We start from the raw sequence: 21,946 nt of genomic DNA, 5'->3' as shown, positions 1-21,946 counted from the left end.
ATACTCCCTCATCTTAGCAGCAAAGACACAGGCATGCTCTGCCCCTGATTACGATTTTAGTTTTGAAAAGGGAAGAGTAACCCAGGCTCCAGGATTAATGACAGGTCCTGGGCTCACACCTCCAGAGGCCTTAAGAAATATTTAAGGTTCGTTCCCAACAGGCACACCCTAATTGCCATTATCCTGTCCCCCTTAAACAGGGATGACAGCAGAATCTATCAGGTTTTCAACCAGGATTCTGAAAATTGGGAGCCCTTGTAGTTGGATTCACACTGGGATCTCCAGCTACATTGCCTCTCTCTTCAGCTACTTGCGTTTCTCCAGTTATGGTGATCCTCAGCCTGCCTACTGAAGTTACCTTCCAAGGCAAAATTCCCCCAGGCACAGTCATGAAGCTTTACAAGAGTAGAGCAAGGCATTCTGAGTTATTCTCTCGGTGGTGTACCATTCTCTTTTCCTTGGAGCAGGTTAGAAATAACAGAAACCTTAAGCTGTGTGCTGCTAGGTACCCTGGGGTATTAGAAAAATACAGTGTGTTGGAAGTATTGGTGAAAAAATATGGATGACTCTGTACTCAGGCACCAGCACTCAAGGGAGACAGAACTTCAAGATGGTAGGGACAGGTTATTTGTAATCCAAGCACTGCAAGTGCTCGTAGCTATTTTACCTGGTAAGCGTCGCCTGCGCGCCACACTGGGGCTCTGGAGTCAATCTCTGGGGTGCTATCTATGTGGAGTTTGTGTGTTCTCCTCTGGGTGCTCCGGTTTCCTCCCACAGTCCAAAGACATACTGGTAGGTCAATAGAGGTTAAGCAAAGCTTTCATGCTACTTTATTAGGCTGTGTAAGGGCACTGACACTTTTCTTAGTGTTACTCTACAAAGGCGCTTTCTTTCAAGTGCTTTACAACAATATTCCAACACCTATGTCGCCACCAGATGATGTAACCATATGTCGCCAATCCATTTGTCTGCAGCTCAGCGCTTATTCCATACAAACTCGCTTTTCCAAGAAAGTCATTACTTTAAATGAATGACATGTATAGATTATTTTTCCTCTATATATAAAACCAAGCAACTAACACTGATTATTAGGAATAACATGGGTACAAATTCAAACAAAATTATTTAAATTAAGACACAAGGAAAAGTTTGAAGTACTTCTTTAAGACGTCACATTTTGGAATCTGGTGCAGTTCTCACTGCTTACTTTCCAAAAGACCGCGAAAGAAACAGCAGAAATGTACAAATTCACATATTGAACCTAAAAAAGATGTAGCCAAGACTATTAGTCTTAGACGTTATTCTTTAATGCAGAACTTAAAGAGTCCACTGATTCTAAAGTTATTCACTTTATGGAATAAAACAAGCTGGCTTACATGAAGGGTTTTCACCAATAAAACCTATATATGTCCCTTATGACCTCACATAAAATTCATTGTGAATTATTTGGTTAGGTAGTACGTAAAAAGACCAGTAGAGGAAATTCAGAAGGTAGGGTTAAATTTTAAATTGCTCTTTTAAAGAATTCTAGCTGCAAATTTGACATTCCTGAAAATTGTTTGATGTATTTTTTATAAGGAATAGACTGTCAAATCCTGTGTATTGAACCCATAATTTGCCTTTAAAGTATGTTTAAAGTACTGTGCAGTTTGCTTTTTTAAAAGGAAGCTTGGAATGATCCAGGGACATAAAATGATAGCTTGATGCTGCCCTCTAGTGTCTTAATAAGAGTATTGGACAATTCCTTACTACTGTACCAATGACCAAGTACAAAGTTCTCAACCTAAGGACCTCCTAGGATGGCCAAGTGAACAGCACAGAACCCCAGGAGTGGCACATCACAATTGATAATTGCTCAGCTTTGCTCTGGTTCACAACATGATGAATAGGTAGCTTGTTCCACACTCCCACAACCCTTGAAGTTCCTCCTGCTCTTAGTTTTAAATGCATCGCTGTGTAGTTTGCACTTGTGCCCCCTGATATGCGTTTCATGTGTTTCTGTCCACCGGTTTGACTGCCATTACCTTCCAGATTGAATACTTATATTGTTTTCTGCCCAAGACTAGGAAGGTTCAGTTTATCTGAGGAGTTTCAGTACTTGTATCAAGACCCCTCAGTTTCCGCTGCTCAGAGGTATAGGACACTGGCTAAAGCCCCAAAACATACAGAATCTGATTCCAGAGCAGCATGATCTTTTTTATAACAGTGACAAAAAGCATTCACCACATTTTAAATGAGGCCTTGCTATGCAGTGCATTTAATATTAAGATCAACATTGTATTTCATCTACATCAATTTGCAAAATTAGATCAATTTAAAGTAGGTGGAGTGGGCTCCGCTGAAGAAGTTTATTGTAAAGGGATCATGGGCAAGTGGAGTGCTTTTTTGGAGTTCACCCAAAAGTCTCTTCGCTTCAGAACCAGTTCATGCTGCTCTACAGAACAACCACAAGGTGTTGCTCTTTTCACAGATAACACTCTATATTACATAAAGATGGATGTGATAACCCACCAGCAGTGATAATCAGATGTCAGTGGAAAAAAGTAAATATGACAAAAAATCCCAAATCCTATATGTCCAATAAGTTCTATTTGGGTATTCACATTTCAACTACCTCATTAGTTGTAGTACCTATTAGTATTTAATTATTTCATCTTACTGTCGACCAGCAAAAAATAAAAAGTCTTATTTTCAAAATAAGGTTAATGAGCAGAATAAGAAAACACCAATTACTCTATACTCGATTTAAAAGGTTTTAGGGCTGATAAAAATTATTTAAACCTGTAAGCTTTCTTCACTTACAAACTGCAATTTGCAATTGCAAACTATACAGAAATGTACTTCTTGTTGGCGAGGTCTACAAAACTATTGTACAAATGGGTGCACTACTAATTGGGTTCCTGAGGTTTTTTTTCCCCCAATTTGCTTCCAAACAAATTCAAAATAAAGTGTGAACACCATTCTGCATTCAAATGACAAAGAACAGTGCCTGTCACTGCCAGGGGTTTTCTCCAGAATTACAAATTGTTACAATACTAAAACCACAGTGAGGCAAGATGTGCAATTTCAGTGACGCATTCTAAAGGAAAAAATATTTTTTACATTTCTGTCAATGTTGACAAAAAACCTTTGTAAACTGCCTTAATATATGCATAACATGCTTAATTGTGACTACTAGTTTCCTATGACTGTTACTCTGCATCTTTAATTGTTTCAATCAACAAACCTACATTATCAGCACACCTCTCCTACTGTTTAGTCTTGACACAAAATCACTCTTTTCAGTTACATGAGTACTTACTGTACACAGCCTCCACAGAAAATATTCTAAATTAAAAATCATAACTGCAAAGGAAAAACATGTTAAGAAAAATCAGAAGGTCATTTAAACCATCAAACTCAATTTGTTGCTTAACTGGCAACAAAGAAAACATCAAACTTACAATACAAACATCTACTGAAATAATGAAATGCAAAGTTTTGAGGTGTTAATAAATACTTTATTGTTGACCTTAAAAAGAAAACAAGTGTTTTAGTAAAACAATTTTGAAAACCTAAATCCAGCAACTTAAAAGTAACACCAGGGTGAGAAAACTACTTACAAAAAATACTTTTGTAGTGCACCTAAAGTGCACAGTTCTTCAATATTAAGTTATCACAAATTCAGATTTTATTCAAGTGCAGGCAAGCCATTTCAGACATCTGAACACTATTCAGATCTAAGTAAACCATGTTTGACCATGAAAAATAATTAATTTAACCAAAAAGTAATTCCTATTTGACAGCACAGGAAAATTCATTCCCTACCAACACTGAACAAATATTTAATTATAAATCCTCCAATAACTGTCTGAATTCCATTACTAAAATAAAAGTGGACTTATTTTCTATATAAAGAAAGTAGAAAGGGCGATTGATAAATCATAACATGATGAGCCTGTAGAACATCTTGGAGAGATTGAGACATTCATAAAAGGTTAATATATTGTAGTTAGAAAACTTTTAAGGGTCTTCTGTAATGGTTTGTTTCCAATGTCAATATCTTCTATCAAAACCCAGGCAGTAGATGTGCAAATCCCACTTATCATATGCAAGAGATTAGATCATGATGAGTCAGGATCCTAGCCTTAAATGGTGACCTACCCCACCAAGCGTTTCAAAATATATGAACAATCCATGTGATGAACCTCAATTTTGTCCGTTCACTAATATCTAACCACAATAAATATCGTCCAGTGTGAAAAAGAAAAACTTACTTCCAGAGTCAAATACCTTGTTCCAAGAGCTGTACAGGATTCAGCCCATGCTCCACATCTGAGATCAACATGCACATATCATTATCACATCACTTTCAATAACTGCTTATCCATTTCAGAGTCACAGTGGCCCGGAGCCTATCCCGGGAAGCATACCGTGCAAGGCAGGATACACCCTGGACAGGACCCAGACCATCGCAGGACACATTCAAGACACAAACATGCACGTACTCACACCAGGGCAAAATTTGACAGAAGTCCCCCCCCCAAAAAAAAAAAAACTACCAGCATATTTTTCGGTCTATGGGACAAAACCAGATCACCCGGAGAAAATCCATGCAGACCCGGAAAAAGCATGCAAAACCCACACAGATAGCACTGCAGAAACTGAACCCAGAGCTACAAGGCAGTAATGCTCACCACTGTGAAACCATGCTACTCACATGCATATGCATATGTATTTTTATAATTCCAGAAGAGTTTAACATAAATATACACAGTTTAACGCCACATTTTTATTTGGCACTTAATACGATCTCATGTTAATCTCATTTGGATCCAAACACTAATATTTTTGTCTTCTGTCCTGAATCTACCTCCCGTTTATTTTCAGGCATGTCTTCCTATATAGATATTTCAGATGTTCCATTTGAAGTTTCAATTAATTAATCCCTCCCCCAATCAAAAGCAGCTTTAATGCAATTTTAATATCTACTCTCATTTCCCAATGTTGCCCTCCAAAAAGTATCAGCTTCTTGTAAATTGAGAAATTATTCAATATCATCAGATCCAAAAGTAGAGAGCCCTTTAACCTTCATTTTATTGTCTTATTTGTTTTAATACAGTACTTGGACACAAACAAGCTCCCTGAAACACCATCTCAAGATACTCTATTGCGGTCTGAGTCACTAATGATATGCATATAGCACTACAATGCAGACAGGCAAGCAAGACAAATCTATTTATAAATGGGGAAAAAAGCCAGAAAAGGGAGAAATTAAAGCAACATTTTCAAACCACAGAGCACTCTTTAGAATTAAAAAGTAGATTTCAAACACTGGTCTTGAAAGCATGAAGACTAACCGTGTGAGCAACAGAGAGTTAATGTAAAATTAGATCAAAAATCATTTACACAACCCATGCAAAAACAAAATGAGGGAATTCAAACCCCATGTACTCATTTAATTGCTACAAAACGTATTTAATCATGCGTTCAATTGTAACACTTGTCCAAGGTTCATCCAGCCGGAAAATGATCATAATGACAAATACTTTCAGCATTACCTCTTTACCTTGAGCAAAGGCAGACTAGTTTGGTACTGCTCTTCTAATTTGTAATGCTATCTTACTTATATGCTGTCTTATAATTCTGCTGCAGGTGTACACTAATACCTTTTTAAGGGCTAATCTTCACTAAAAGCTCAACATGAAAATTCAGCACAAATGTTAAATTGTTACAACTGTTTATTGTGGTCTGTGTATTTTAAAGAGGTCACAATTTTCTGCCTTTTCAAGCCCCTGGACTCCCTCTGGTGCCAATAGGGTCACGCAGATGCCTGAACGCGTTTCACCATCTGAACAATGACATATTATACCACAAACCAGCTTTTCTCTCGCACCATAATTTATTAAATCCTTCCACTTTTTTTCTGATTATTCCCCAAGCAACTCTTAATGACCTGACACATCAAACTGGCCAAGCATGGTTTTTTTAGAACTAATGTCCATTTGACAATAACAGAGTATGTTTAAGGAAATGACTTCAGGTGCAGCGTTCATCTGGCACATCTGAGGCTTTGTTTTTAAATAAGCTTTTAAATTATATTTTTAAAAAGCGTGGGCATAATATCACAGAAAGGTGCAACATAAGAGGTCTAGTTAAATACTAATTAAAACAGAACTAGAACTTGTACTTTAAGAAATTTCCAATAAGATTACATACCGATGCAATAGTTCAACTTTTATTGGAAGCCAAAGGGAGAAAAAAAAAGGTATTACATGTTGATGAATACATCCCCAGTCATAACTAATAAAACCTAAGGACTGAATACTTAGGGAAGCTTTCATTATCCAGTCATAACCTGAAATCAAGAAGCAGTTTGTAGTACCTATCAGACGATAACTAATTCAAATGGTGCTTTTTAACACTTTGACTTCAAAGCCTTATGTGTGGGACTATTCATATAAAAAAAAAACAGTACATTACTTTTCATATTCTTTCATGGGAGTGAACAGTTGTTTTGGTTAAAGCGGTCACATCAACACGGAAACCAAAATCGTAAATTTAAGATAAAAGCTATAATAGTGAAGAGATGCTTCTCAAAATGAAGCAGAATGCATCAGGTGCAGTCAAGAGAACGGTATTAACCAATGGCAGTCTCTCTCCACTTCACCCATCTTCACACACAGGGGTTGGATAGCTAACTAAGTGAGCAAAATAACATGCCTCTAAATTTGGCAATCACTTGATACTGGATTTCCCATGATAAATTGTGGGGGTGGATTTGTCTCATTTTTATTTTGTGGGATCTCTTTAATATGGGGAGTAATATAGCTACTGCATGGAATAGTGATCAATTTCACAGTTCTTGATTATCTCATCAGGCAAGTTGAAGGTTCGAAACCAGATTATCGTGTTGGGCTAAATCTACACCCATCTAGAGGGTGAAAATATTCTTGGTTAATGCTCTTTTAAAGTTAATTTCCACGACTAACTACATTCCAGTTACAGTTTAAGTTACCACAGGGCAGTTAAAAGTACTTCAATTATGCAGTGAATTAAGTTAGCTCAAATATGTAACTCGGAATGTGGGTGGAACAAAAAGTCAGGAGACACTTGAGGAACTAAGTTTGAGACCCGTAGGTTTTTATAGTTCATGTCTGGTTATATTTTCCTCAACATTAACAGATATACAGAATAGCTGTAACATTCAGCATTAGTATGGCCTCAGCTCCATCAATCTAGAACTAGGTGTGAAAACAGGTGCTTGCGTGTAGATATTAATAGAGCACAAGCAAAAAACACAATAGGAATATCACATTATCTGATTATATTGTAAAAGCCATTTTTTTGCTTTTCTAGATGCCAAGGCTAATTCGAGAATCTTCAATGTATCAGATGGAATTTTCTTTATTTTTCTATTAAACCTAGATCAGGAAAAAAATGACATTTGAAATACATTCTTACCCTGGAGTCCAAATGCTATCTTCATCTCAGACCCCCACCTAGCAAGTCGACAGCATGACATGTCAGGTCAGGGCAGCCTCAAGCTCGCTTCCCTGATAGATAGTCAGGTGACAAAAGGAAGGAGTTAAAATACAAAAAGTAAATACTTACATAACTCTTGGAAGTCATCTGAAAAAAGATTTTCTTATTGGTTGGTTATTAAACCAAGAGCAGGAAACGCCATGAGTAGTAATCTGCATCTTTCCATATTATGCCGACTTTGAGACTTGGTTTGGCGGCGTCTTTCCATGCCAATCATGAACAACAATTTACTCTCCAGGCGAATTTGGTTCTCCTCAAATTTGAATAAATTATTAACTAGGCAAATGAAATGAATTATTTATTATACAAATTAAAGATTTGAGAATCAAACAACATTAATCAGGATTTGAGGTCTTTAAAGTTTAACTTTCACTTTGAAATCTGCTGTAAAATGTACAGTTCACAACCAGTTCAATTCAACACGTTCCAAAAAAAAATATACATACATATGGAAACTCTAATCAGGCTTGTACTCCAATTTCCATCTTCCATTACCTGCCACGTAAAGTATTGGAAACAGAAGGTACGAATGTCATGGTCTCAACATTTTTTGGCCTTGTTCATTCCAAATGAATTTTAAATAAGGTGATTGGCTTTTTTTAAGGTGATTCATTTCATATTAAGAGCCATATTACAATTTCTTGATTCAACATTCAACATGTATGCACTACATTGAAAAATATGCTCCATTTTTTTTAAAGACTGTGAAAACACCATCTTTTCTTTTCCATTCAAAGAGACGGAATGAATATTATGATCGCCTACTATTCAATTTCACCAAAACACCAAAAAATGTTTGTTTTAGAATTTCTGTGTAACCTTAATCACTGCAAACTACAAAAATATATCCATGACTACAATTGCTAGCCAGGAACTGTGAAGAATTCAAAATGCTTGATTTAGTTTGGGTGTACATTTTTTTAGATTGTGATCGGAATTGTAGAAAATTCTTGAACATACCCCCTTAGCACTTCAACTTAGGAATGTTCAGTGTAAATTCAGTTTTAAAATTGTTAATGATAAAAGCTGCTCATCATATCCGAGTATCCCATAAAACCAGCAGATGAAATACCTTTAAGACGTTCTTTGACATGTAAAGCATACTTAAGACTTTTCAAGCCTGATCTACATAATTCAAATATGTAAATGTTTTCTTAAATTTTAATATTAAATTGTGAACGTTTGCTTGTATATGCCTGTACAATAACTGAAGGTCAGAGGCGCTATCATGAAATAGTTATAATGCTGGAGAATGCCGTAGGGTGCAATTTTGCAAGAGGTTTTCATTAAATTTTTATTCATCAGAATGTGGAAAATGAATAGCTAATCATTCAAAGAGCAACAGCAAGAACTGCAGTACATGAGTGATCAAATAATTCCAAAATTTCTGGCAGGATTCTCCACTTGAGCAAAAAGGCTGGCATGTGGATTGTTCCAAGTAAAAGTTTTCAAAATAAGTCCGTTAATGGATAAAAGCTTCTTTGATATTCATCCCCAATGCATACTCAAAAAAGCCAAAGACCCAATGTGCACAGACTGTTTTATTGAAAAATCATTAAAACAAGGCAATAAGTTTGAAATGTAAAAGGAGCTTTTTATTACTAAAACAGTTAGTCGCAAAATCAACAGCCCCTTCTGAGTTTTTTGTGCTTTGTTAACAAATGTTAAAATAAAGGGAAAATGAACTCATAGCCCTGTTTCAAAACATGGGTGTATGTCACTGCGTGACTTCAGTAAATTCAGAAATTTGGTGTCAAGGTAACTCAATGAAAGAAATACAGGTGCATACTCCCAATACCTAGCTTTGCTCCTCAGTGATGTCCCTGGAACTGCACTCATGCATTCTGGCGTTCTCACAGTACTCTATTTGGACATTGAAAGTATACTTAAATTAGTATGACTATTACAAATGTGCTATTAAATTTGACTTAAATTTCTAAATCTATACATCTACAAAATCTGAGCTGCCAGATTTTAATCAATGAACTTGAACAATATCGCCAGTACATACCCACAATTCCTTTGAGATTGTGCTTACTACCACAACCCACATGAAAGGAAGTCATGAAACATCGATAACTGAAAACTGGTTTCAAATGCACACTAAAATTGTGTCAAATGGAAACAAATAAAAACAAGGGGCTCAAACACACTATTGCAATGCTTTCATGTCATATTTTGTTACTGGTTAGGTTTGAAAGGACCTTTGCAAAAATGTGTAAGGGCTCTGCATTGTAAAATAAAACAGGATTCTTCATAAAAACGCTTTTCAGCACTTTAAAGTTTTTCCTCCAAAGTCAAAGTAGTCGATAAAATGTGCAAATCTTAAAAAAAGCAGTGAAATAATTGTCAGTCAACACCTTCAAAAATTAGACTTGAATGTTCTATACATGATTAAACATTGACTAGCAAAACAAAGTAATCTCTAAAGCTAAACTATGTGTTGTATAGACCCCGACACAAAATGAGACATCCTGGATTTAACCATTAAAGGTCACTATGCTCAAGAGTGTTATAACTGTCTTGCAATGTGTATATACAAGAATTTCCACATAGTGTATTTAAAGAATTTCTATTATTAGGTATAAAAATCATACTTACCGTTAATGAATAAATTAACAGCTACAATTCACATGTTCAAGCCCTAGCAATTCTGGAGCTTAAGATACTAGTTTTGGAAACTACTGTCAGAATTGACAGGATCTTAGAAGTAGGTGCAAATGAAACCATTCCATTCCAGAAGATTATGTTCAAGTTCTCTTAATATTTTAAAAGAGGCACTACTGGGTCCAGCAATCTGAGCAACAGTACTGACAAACCAGTGCATACCGTCTGAAATTTCCATGTTTTGAATCTCCTGCATACTGTCAAGATCTTCAAATCAAAACTGCACTTTAAGGCTTTAAACTTTAAGATCTATGGATTCTAGCAAATTATTCAAGGTTCTATCAGTAGCAGTAGTTTAAAAAAGCATTTCTCCTTATTGGCAAGTGTCATATAAATGTGAGCAAATGACAAAATATATTTTCATATAACATCGGTAATTAAAAATGAAGCTATGTATACATTTTTCATTGAGGGACAGATTGTGTGAAACATTCAGGTTAGAATTTTACTGTGGCACTGCTGAGTCGTGGAAACATCACTACTACCTAAAAAAAAAAGGTTGCCCAAGAAGGAAACTAATCTAGAGAAGTAAATTCTGTTTCTCCAATAATTAATATGATGTCTTTAAAAGTTTAATTTGGTAGTAGATTAAGCATGGGCATAAGATACTAAATCAACTGCGTTCAAAAATCTACGCAGTGGTTTCACAGACCCCAAACAGCACTAATTTACTGTAATTTCAGGTAAACATTTACATAAGTATTACCATTCTTGGATGTGTGCAATTTGATTATTATGGCAACTGAATTAATGATTTCTGACAATGGACTCCATTCTTTAATTTATAACGACAAATGGTGTGAATTCCACTTGAGATACTAATCTTCTACATAATATAAGTGAACTAATTTCACAATAGCTGTGACTTCCAGAATGCAATAATCTAATCTTTCAGCACTGGCATTCTCCCCCACCCCCCAAAAATATTACTCAAGTTCTTAATTAATAGCACATTTAAAACATGTAAAAAGTCCATATTTTAATTTCCACATGATGTAAGATACTTTTACCTCCATCCTATAATCCTATTAATAATGCACAATATCATGTAGACTCCTGTGTAAAAAAACTGATGCTAATATCTCTCACAAGAATTGTTAAAAATGAAAGCCAACAGATCTTTGTTCATCTAGAAAAGACATTAACGAACACAAGTAAAACAAAGCACATAACTGATCATCTAAATTCCATAATGGTGAATACAACCAGTTCACAGAAACTGGTAGCCAATTGATTGCCATTAGATGAAAAATGGGTAGTCCTTCCAAGTGTTTAATGCAGACGCTGGGTGCCAATTGGATCATCAATTTTGTAGAATGTTTGTCTTCTGGTTTTCCAAACATAAAGAAGAGCCAAGAGGCTCAATATGGTAGAATCATTCTTCTCAGGCTGGGAAAATCCTTTTAACAGTAAAGACAATAGAAAGGAATGCTTCCCATCGAACTGGAACACATGAAAATGTAACTGTCCGCCAACCTTGGAGGCAGTCTCCTCCAAGCTTCAAACGTGAAGGTCCTGACTGCAGGACATGGTGAATGTTTTAATGTTTTTGGGAGGGGGGGGGGAGGGTTTAAACATCCAATGGGAAAAAAAAAACAAGTGAAGAAAATACTGAGCAAACCCCAGCATGTTGGGTTGTGCTTAAGGCCAACCTTTACATTCTGAAGTTTGATTCACCCTGGCATAAAGCTGCACTAAACTGCTATTTACTTCAGTCTTTTCTTTCCCCAATAAGACACCCATCAGCAACTCAAGCCAGATTTAAGATATGATTGACTTTGGTGGATAAGCTGCATTTCAAGTGTAACTTATCTTGTTTTGCAAACTGGTTTGGGGAAGCTTCATAACTGAAGCCTTCATCTGAGGAGTAGACAGTTCTCAATGTTTTGACCAGTAAGTTACATTGCGTTTTTTTAAACCAATTCTTGACTAAAAATCCCAAAACTGAATTTCCAAAATTAAAAATGATGGAAATGACCTGCAGCCCAATAGTTCAAAACCAGAAATCTTCCAGCAATTCTGCTGCTACATTTGATAAATCACACACTACATTCAGGACTGATAACGTATTGGGATAAAGGTCACAGCATACTTAGCAATCCTCCTACTGAGCAAAACATCAAGAATGTGAAGCTAAACCCCAGAGGAAGAGAGAACTTCAGTTAGTCGTGAAGAGTTGAAACCAAGCTCACCCTTCATGAAGAACACAGCTGTGATGTGTTCCTCACTCTATCGCTGGAGCTGCCGCTTCTTCACCTGGGTAATTTGGAATAAAAGGAGAAACTTAAAAAAAACAAAAAAAGTTTAAAAATCAGAACTCTACTAGGAAAAAAAATACTCTTAGCAAAATCATGCTTCATCCCTCATAATTTTAACCCTTTGGTTTACCAGAAGGGGGGGGATTCTCCACAATAAAGTGATGCGTGGTCCACTTCAAAACAGGTTCTATTCTCAGTTTGCATTGCAGTACATTAGATTATGCAGGAGAGCTCAAGGGTTTCCAAAGAAAGAAACACGTTAGTAATGTACACCACCACTGGAAGCTCACCTCTATAATTAGATTCCATTTCCATGCGAGCTACGTTTTGAGAACAGAGCCCACATTGTGTACACTTAATGTAAACTGGTACAGTCTCACTTTCTACGAAGAAATTTTGGATTTACTTTAGGATCTCAGTAATGCTCTTAAGACCAAATGATTTCACTTCCTTCTCTTCAGGGTCAAACTGGTAATGATGTCGAAATACTTTCTTCAAAGTGAAGGAGTTGATTCCAAGCCTCCAGTTGATTCTCACTGTGATATTTGTGGGGTTTGTGCTTGGCAGGAAAGACCACTTCAAAATACTTAACCCATGTTCTTAATCCATTCTGGAGAGTACTAGACATCTCTGCCTTCGCATCCACACAAAAATACAAAATATAACCAAGATAAATGCTGGAAAGCAAAGGGTTAAAATCCACCTGTTTAAACAAAATTTAAGACTGAAATACTGTTTGAATAAACCAATTGAATTTATGGGCCGGTCTTTCCAACTTTGTTTATACTTTTGACAATGTTTTAGAAGAGTAGCTGTGTGCGCAACACACAAAAGCAACGATCATTCCTGGATACAAGTGAATTTTGAGATGACCACTGAATACTTTGATTTAGGAGCACAATATCAGCAGTTACAAAAAAGTATTTTTTTAAACAATTTGATCACTCACATATGTAGTTTTTCCCACTCAGACATGGTCCTTTGAGATGTAACCACTGAATTAAATATTTCATGACACAACTGAGTTTGAAATAGTTGATAATTGAATGATGTACGTTTGAGTTTTATTGAAATGTAACAAGAACAAGTTATAAATACAAACACATCAAAGAACAGATTGCCACGGCTCTTATGGTTTAGCCAAACCAAATTTTCTAGGGCAAATTTGAAAAACGTTTGAAGTTATAACAGTTTAAAAAACACAATTTAACCTATTGCTACAAATGCTAAACATACAATTGAACGTTACTTCCCAACACAAGAAAAATTGCAATTTTTCTTTCTTTTCTATGGATTTTTTTCCCCCCATTTCCGCAAAACAATTGAAAATAAAGCTCTAGCTTTAAGCTTTTATATACAAGCAGATTCCTATGGCAGTCTATCACAAATCTGAAGGGAAAATGTCCAGAAAAAAACATTTGCTTCCTGCAGGATACTCATGATTAAATGTCTCCTCAAACTTTTGAATGAGCGTCCACGGTTAAAATGTTAAATGTAGGCTTAAAAAAAAAAGTACAAACAAAATAAAAAAAAAGAATAAAAGCATTTCATGTGTTTAAAGCCAGAAATGTCCCAAATAACCACAAGGAAAGCAAAAGGATAAGAAAAATCAGGAAAGGTGTATATATACACTTATCTTCAGCCGAATACATACTGCAGCCAATCGATACTTGAACGTAGATGAGGTTAAGCCAATTTGTGTGTTCATACTATTTGTGTGTGAAGGATGAAGATTTAAAAGCCAATCAAAGCTGCTGCCAATCTCCATTTTTCCCCAATACCCTCTCTTTGTCTACTTCCACTGTTGCCCATAAGAATCCTGATAAAACTCCTGGTTGTCATTATTGTAACCATAGTTACCGGAATAGTCGCCACCCTGCTGCAGAGGTTGCTGGGCGATGGGTTGGGAGCCCCAATTCTGCTGGTTGTTGGTCTGGCGACGCTTGGAATCAGGCTGGTTGTACCCGTCTGCCTTCCTCTTTCCACCCACATTGCCTCCACGGTTTCCTCTGGATCCCCGAGCACCTCGGCCCCTCTGCTGTTGGGACGGACCTCCTCTGCCACCTCGAGCCCCCCTAGGTGCTCCCAAAGGTGCACCCCGCTGGGTGTAGCCAACTCTTCCTCTGGGTGGTGGGGCTCCTCTGCCCCTTGGTGGAGGAGGAGCACCTCTGCTGACACGGCTGCCTCTTCCTCTCATAGCATAGCCATCATCGTAACCATAGTAAGGATCTTCATAGCCACCTCGATAGTCATGGTAGTCATAGCCATAGTAATCATCATAGTACTCCTCATAGCCATAGTAATCTGGAGGATACACATATCCACCTCTGCCTCCTCGTCCCCTGCCTCTGACAGGTGGAGGCATTCGTGGTGGAGGGTAATAGTAATAATCGTCATACCTAGAAAAATCAAGAGGGTACAGGTTACATGAGACCCGACAGCTTCTGAAGTTAGAAAAAAAGCTTATCAGTACAAAATGAACACCAGCCTTTGAACTGATTAGCAAATGATCTTTGAATCATAAAACTATCTTCAGAATGCTTTCCTGGAACATATCCAGGCTAAAAAACCCATCCATCAAAGGGGCAAACAATTAAGCACAGAGGAACAATTTAAAAATCCCACTTAAGAGGTCACCCGCCCAATGTACTTTGTTTAGCATGTAGTTGCTAATTGATCCAAGGATCTCATCCAGCCATTACTTGAAAGAAGCCAGGGAACCAATTTTAACAAGACAGCAAGGCAGTATGTTGCATATTCCCACAACCCCTAACAAATGCCTCCTGTTCTCAGTTTTTAATGCACAAAGCTTTAATTTGTATCCTTTGGTTCACGTTTCACTTTATTCTGTACAGGTCCACTGGCCTGACTCTCCTTCATAGTGTTTTCTGGTCGTGACTAGAAAGGTTCAGTTTAAGTCAAGTAGTATAGGATGCTCAATTAAGCCCCTTATTCTAGCCATCATATCTGTGGAAGGCAAGAGGAAAACTGCATGGGGAAAGTCCAATGTGAACACAGAAAGTACATGCAAACTGCCTTTAGAAACAAACTGCATTGTCAACTGCATACACTAGACTAAAACCCTTACCCTGTATTTCTAGTAGTCTGCCTGGCAGCTTGACGTTCTTTGCGTTTCTTATCGGGGGGTTTTGCAAGAACTATTTCAATCTCTTCTCCCTCAAGCTCCTTTCCGTTCATCTCTTGCATTGCCTAGAATGGAAATAAAATGTATCTTTATAATGACTAAGAAAAATCACTTCACGGTGCGGATATTTAATCAATATCACTGGAAGACTTGAGAAGTTCAAAAATGTCCATATCGGAAATACAAACCGTCAGTAGCATCATCCAAGACCAGGGCCAATAGGCCCCTACACTTACCTTGACTGCTGCATCCCGATCCTCAAAGTGAACGAAAGCATAATCTTTAAGCTTCTTCACTCGCTCCAATTTCCCAAACTGAGAGAATGTTTTCTCCAAAAGCTCCTCAGTCACAGGAGTAGCAAGGTTTCTCACAAACAGCACCTTAACCTGTTAAAGTGAAATGAAAAAAAAGTTAGACATCATCTAGCAGATATTAGATCACAGCTGGGACACAGTTGTTTGTATATATATATACACAAGCACATCAGAAAAAGATAAATTGGAGCTTTCCAATTTTTAATGTAAACAACAATTTTCCATGTTTAATATATAGAACAGAAACCTACTGAGGTTTTTTTTAACATGTAGCAATCAATTTATGTGCCATGGTTCTATTTCACTTCACAACACCTTGTTGAATAATACTTGCTTTCTTCTTTACAATATACCCCCCATTTACAGTAATTAGAACAAATTATAAAGTTGTTGTAAGACATCAAGAATTAAAAGACAACTCACTGTTAACATTCTATTATCATACCTTTGCCATCACCTCTGGGTCAGGCTCCTCTACAGGATCAGCCCACTCCACAGTGACTGGGTTCCCCCACACTTTGACTTTGCCACTCATCAGCCTGCGCCTGGCTTGGGCTGCAGATTTGTGGTCCTCATACTCCAGAAAACAGAAACCCCTGTTTTTCTTTTTATCATCAGGCTGATGGTACAAAATCACTTCCATAAGGCCCTCTGGAAGATGCAGGAGGGAGAATGTCAAAACTTAACACATGTACTTGCAACAAAGTACAACAACATTCAAGCTCAAGAACCATCTGTGGTATGATCTATAAGAGTGCCTAGTATTAACATTTAATTACACATTGTTACTAAATGAAAAATCAATGTCTGCAGCCTACCTGTAAGGAGACATCAGGTCACTAACTTCAATAAGTGCCGTTTCACAATTGAAAACAAAAGCTACCTACTACTTTTAAACAAGATACTATACTATTATCACCCAACTGTTTACCTGCTGAGATAAAATGATTCTTAGAAGCAGCGATACAAAACATTTAACATATACAGAACTCCATTACTCCAGTTCTCAACTAGAATTACATTATCCAATGTGAAAAAAGTAAATGACTTTGTATACGACAGTGAAATATAAGAAAATGACTATTTTTCCTCTAACCTGTGACTTTGCTGAAATCTTCCAAGATACTTTCCCTGGTCTTGTTCTTTGGAATTGATCCAACAAACAGTCGATTGTTTGCAACAGAGATGCAGACACCAAGGTATTTACCAGACCGGATTTCATAGTTATCACACTAAAAACAAAAGGTTCAAGAAAAGAGAATTTCCCAAGGTTAAGTGCTTAACAGTGCAATATCGACAACAGTATTTCAAACATTTTGTTAATCACCTCAAAACAAAACCAGAGACATTATAACAAGGACCTTAAACAATTTTTACTTAAGAAAAGCCAGCCTTGACTTTAATGAAAAAGTTCTTACGAGTTTGACAGCCTCTTGTGCAGCTTCCTTGTTGCAGAAAGTGATGAAAGCATATCCTCGGTTCTGACCGGATAAGGGGTCCATCATCAACCGCAGATCCCAGATTGGGCCAGCTTTCTCAAAAAGAGGTACCAACTCGTCCTCATACAAATCTCTTGGGATCTTTCCCACAAACACCTGCACACAATTTGAAAAATAAATCAATTCTACAGCGCAAGGAACAATTTTAAATCCACTATTAAGGACTCAGTTGAAATTAATGTAGTGACAGATTATTAAAGGCATATTTAAAATTATGAAAATGGTTTTAGATCAATTTAGATTATAAAGGATAATCTCAGGGTCATTTCAAATTCTAAATTACAGCTAAATTTGGAGCACATTCGTGCATATTTCTTATAGGTCTCCCAGACCGAAGGAAAGAAAACCTGGGGAAAAAAAAGAATTGAAAGACTGAAGATCCAATTTCTTAATTTTGGTGAACCCTGACCATCCTTTGTTTAAGATGTTCTGCCAAACAGAATAAAAAGGCAGTACTAGCCTCTGTTCCCACTCCTGGCTGTGGTCCCGAATAAACCGATTCAGGTGGAGGGCCCCCATACTTCCTCTGCCCTGTGGTCACATCCAAAGTATACCCTGTCCTCTCCAGCAGAGCCTGCAAAGTAAAGGAAATACAGAATTGTTTATATTCAAAAGGTTGTGCTTTTAGCGGGCATAAAAAAACATTATATGTAGTTCACCACTTCCAGCGGACAGTAAAATAATTCCACACAAAAGATTATTGCAATAACTAACAAAAGGTACATCAGTTGAGGACATCAAATTTTACACACCTCACTCAGTTATAAACCTCAATGCTGCAAAAAACAATTGATCTATTGTCCTCTGCTGATCAGTGTTCAATGGGTTTAATAATTTTCCACAATACAAAACCTGTTTTTAGTCATAAATAGGTTAGATCTTTGAATTGTTTTTGAAAAGTGATTTGTATCTTTCTGACAAATTCGCAGAATCCATATAAATATATTGTAATTGCAATTTAAGTTTGTTAACACACAACTCATACAATAGTATTTAAAAACTCCATCTATAATCAACAGTTCTAAAAACACTTATGAAAGGCCTTCAGAGCAGCCGAACGTCACTCTCCAGCAATGGGCTTCATGGTCTGAACACCATAGCAAGCTTCCTAAAGACAATTCACACTAACTGGCAAATCTGAAACCAAATTCTACTGAATGTTCTAACATATTAAAATAATAAACTGAACCATTCTGTATGTTTTTACAAATACTCTACCTTAATCTTAGATTCATCTGGCCCCTTTGTAGACTCTTGTACCTTGCTTCCTTGCTTCTCTCGCTGTCTGTAGGTTTTCATTACTCCACATAAAAATGCACTTTTGTTCTGCAACAGAAGGCAGAAAAATTAATTTAAGCAAATAAAGAGCACTAAGGCAATGGAAGGTAGGGATGGGATAGGAGGGGAGGGTCCAAATGCTTGCTAATAATTAATATAACTATTTTAAAAAGCAAAATCACTCTCTCTCTCGAGAAAAGAAAAAAAACATGATCGCTTTGATGAATATAATCACAGTTAATTCAAAAATAGGGGAGCTATAGGACATGCACTCACCTGTACATGAGACAAGTCACTTTCTTTAAACTGCTGCAGAACGGAGAGAGCACCTTCTTCATTGAATTCTCGTAAGGCATCAATGGCCCTCTCGTCCAGATCTGCGTATGCCACCAAACCTGTAATTTGCGGTGTTTAAGTCATGGCACTCTCACCAACTGCTAATACCAGACATTCTTCCTGGGACCACAAACTTTCCTTCACACGGTGTCCCTTCTCAACACACTACCAGTGTCACTGAATCCTTCCGCTTGATCGATTAACTTATTACTTTCTAAGATGTCAAAGGAGCTACAACATCCTGCCCCACATAACCACCCTTGAGAAAGATGGAGGTAAGAGGGCAAAGGTGAAACTTTTTGCCATTTTGTTTTTCTTTAAACAAAACTAAGAACGAAAAACTAAGCACACAGCAGATGAGGAATGGGAACCAGCACATACCTGTTTGAAAGATATTGTCCAACCTTTCTGCTACTTTCTGTGGTAATCCAGCATCTATGAGAGTCTGGTAGTTTTCTGTGTGGGTTACATTTGAGGTGTCCATTGGCTCGTCCTCCTCCTTAACCTGGGCAGAGTTACCATTCACCTCAGCAGCCATTTCTCCTACTGTAACTGAAGAAGAAAATCAACCCCATGAGCAATTTTAAACTCTCATGCACATCAATAACATCTGAAACCGTCATCCGACATTTCCAGAGACATTCTCTAGTAGATGTACTGTAACACTACATGCAATGACCAGATCAATATTCTAAAAGGTAAAAATGAGAAACAGATGCAGAAAGGCCTCAAAACCTCAAAAGAGGTAATAAATTGGCTCAAACACACCGTGTCCAAATGCTCTCTAGACAAACATAGAAAAGCGTGCTTGCACTTCATAAAGAATTACAAATGTCAAAACTGTTAAATTCTTTATAGTACTCTGCGAACATTATGCAAGTCTATTAATGCTGTAATGTGGAGAAATATGAATGTTAACCGGAGTTATATACATTACAACACTATTTTATTCCTGAAAATCTTTCACCACCGACTCTAAATAACAGTTTTGTCAAATTAAAACATAAAATCCGACAAGAACTGTAGCATAAACTATTTATATAGAATTAAGGGTCACTGATCCAAATAATTTCTCAGGGGTACTTGTGGGGTAACATTAAGATAAACACTCAGAACGCATCTTATTCTCCTTGTATTGGTTCATGCTTAACATATTGCACACAACGTTCAAGAAAAGAATCCCTGTTTACGGACTAAAGAAATTGATCTTAATCAGCTTTGGGTGCCGGTTCTCCACACCATGCTCTCTACAAATCCAAGCGATGCTGGCGATGGCGTGACGGATCAACCGCACACGGCAAAACTGGGCAACTGGGCCGACAAAAATGTATTTAAAAAGTCAGCGACAGCGGAGCTACACGAAACACAAGCGGGGTGGCTAAATGGATCTCACTGCCGAGACAAACGTTTTAAAAAAAAATGGAGGGACTCCAGCAAATCTCGTCTTTTCTTGACGGGAAAAAAAGGCATTTCTGCCTAATCCGCTGGGAGCGGGCAAAACTGCCAATGGAAAATCGTACTGATCTAACCCAAGCCGCCGCCGAAAAAAAATCCCTAGGCTAATGTGGAATATGGAAGGCATTTTAGGTAATATATTACACGAATTTGAAAATTACAGCGTATAGCAATTTGCAATTAGCATTAGCTGGATCAAGTTCTTGTTTACCGGAGCTTTTCTCTTTTGGTGCTGCAAAAAAAAAAACGCCAACCCGAACGCAGTTCCGAGACCCAAGATACGGCAAAATACCAAAGAAAATCGGCCAAACGCAATAATTTTGCAATCAGCAAGCCTGCGTCCGGTTGATGTTTTGTAGGAATTTTCCCGATGGGGACCTGCGGGTTTAAACAATGGTTTCTGTGTAAATTAATACCAGCAGTTGGGACTGCACACACGGCCGAAGACAAAAAATCCGTTCCGCCCCCTTTGGTGCACAAATTTCAGACAGGCCTACAAGAACGCAAAGCTCCGAAACCCCTTATTGTGATTACGTATACTTCTGTTGCATACGAAATGATGCCTAGAGATCCTTCTGCGCCTACCCTGGATTTAAGTCTGGGTTTATTTTACTCTCAGAGACGCTTTAAAAAAACGAGCCCACCTCACAGGCCTAAATAAAACCCTTCCAAAGCAGAGACCATCCCCCTCCAGCCCGAGAAAAACACATCCGACCGGCTGAAACTTACCGCTCCTTTAAAGCAAGAATTCCGTCACTGCAGCTACCCGCAACTGTCTGCGGCCTTTTTTAAAAAAAAAACGTGTCTTTAAAAAAAATACTGAGACGCTGTTGTATTTTAAATCTGCCTGTGTTCGAGGAAGGGTTTATAAATCTGCCCACGGGAGAAGACTTAAGACAGACCAATGCTCGTCCACGGCACTTCCTCGCGGTCAACCCGACCCTGTCTAGGGGAGCGCGCACGCCACTTTGCCACGGGGTCTCCCAGCGCACTCTCCAGGGCCGCCGCGAAGGGGAAGAAAGCGCCAATCAGAGAAGCGAAGCGGGGAGACTGGCGTGAGCGGCGGACCAATGAGAGGGAAAGGAGCGGCAGGCTGCAGCCCTGCTAGCTGGAAAGAGAAGCAGCTGCGGGCGCTTTGCAGCAGAGTACGAGTCTACAGAAAGAATCCGATCCCGACACCTCCAGTGACAATGGAAAATTACAGGAGCAGTGCCTAGGCACAGGGTACATGCAGCACAACCGGGGCTATCACGGCATGGTGATGTAGACCCGAGTCATTTTCAGAAACACAAAATAAGACGACGCACTGCCTTGAACTTGTACAGCTGTAGGCATTTTACGCGGTAGTTCTCTCTTGCTCTCGATATTAAGTCTGTTTCGGCCGATGATGTTATTTTTGAGTTGCTTGCTTCGAAATCTGAGCAGGCTGTAATAGGGAATCGTTTAACCCGAACTACGTTAAGAAAAGAC

General features: G+C 37.9%; 1 protein-coding gene across 11 annotated transcripts; it reads right to left on the bottom strand.

Moving 5' to 3' along the window:
* Positions 1–5,702: 5,702 nt before the first annotated feature.
* Positions 5,703–21,439, bottom strand: LOC102692947 (heterogeneous nuclear ribonucleoprotein R). 11 transcript variants are annotated; one of them, XR_011191035.1, is made up of 15 exons: positions 21,206–21,439; positions 19,403–19,573; positions 18,962–19,080; positions 18,626–18,733; positions 17,868–17,981; positions 17,327–17,503; positions 17,005–17,140; positions 16,354–16,559; positions 15,831–15,980; positions 15,538–15,659; positions 14,310–14,848; positions 12,384–12,447; positions 9,323–9,387; positions 7,971–8,019; positions 5,703–7,535 (listed from the first exon to the last, which is right to left on the bottom strand). XR_011191035.1 is itself a non-coding variant. In XM_015348672.2 (13 exons), the coding sequence occupies exons 2-12, from the start codon at positions 19,557–19,559 to the stop codon at positions 12,416–12,418; spliced, it is 1,860 nt and encodes a 619-aa protein (XP_015204158.1). In that variant the 5' UTR covers positions 19,560–19,573; positions 21,206–21,439; the 3' UTR covers positions 5,703–7,535; positions 12,384–12,415. The 11 variants fall into 11 exon arrangements, 4 of the variants coding, with proteins under 4 accessions (XP_015204158.1, XP_015204159.1, XP_006631348.2 ...); XR_011191033.1 differs by having other exon boundaries at positions 9,323–12,447; XR_011191032.1 differs by having other exon boundaries at positions 7,971–9,387.
* Between the last annotated feature and the right edge of the window lie 507 nt (positions 21,440–21,946).

Source organism: Lepisosteus oculatus, chromosome 11 (genome assembly GCF_040954835.1).
Source record: "Lepisosteus oculatus isolate fLepOcu1 chromosome 11, fLepOcu1.hap2, whole genome shotgun sequence".
NCBI lineage: Eukaryota > Metazoa > Chordata > Actinopteri > Semionotiformes > Lepisosteidae > Lepisosteus > Lepisosteus oculatus.
The sequence above is the reverse complement of the archived record's forward strand: the minus strand, read 5'-3'. Positions and strand labels throughout refer to the sequence as shown.

Bases quoted from the DNA above. Each gene is read 5' to 3' on its own strand.
- LOC102692947 (XM_015348670.2), bottom strand. From the start codon at position 19,559: ATGGCTGCTGAGGTGAATGGTAACTCTGCCCAGGTTAAGGAGGAGGAC. The intron at 18,734-18,961 runs GTGAGTGCATGT...CTTCTGTTGCAG, and splicing joins GTGACTTGTCTCATGTACAG to AACAAAAGTGCATTTTTATG. The intron at 15,981-16,353 runs GTATGATAATAG...TCACTTTAACAG, and splicing joins ACCCAGAGGTGATGGCAAAG to GTTAAGGTGCTGTTTGTGAG.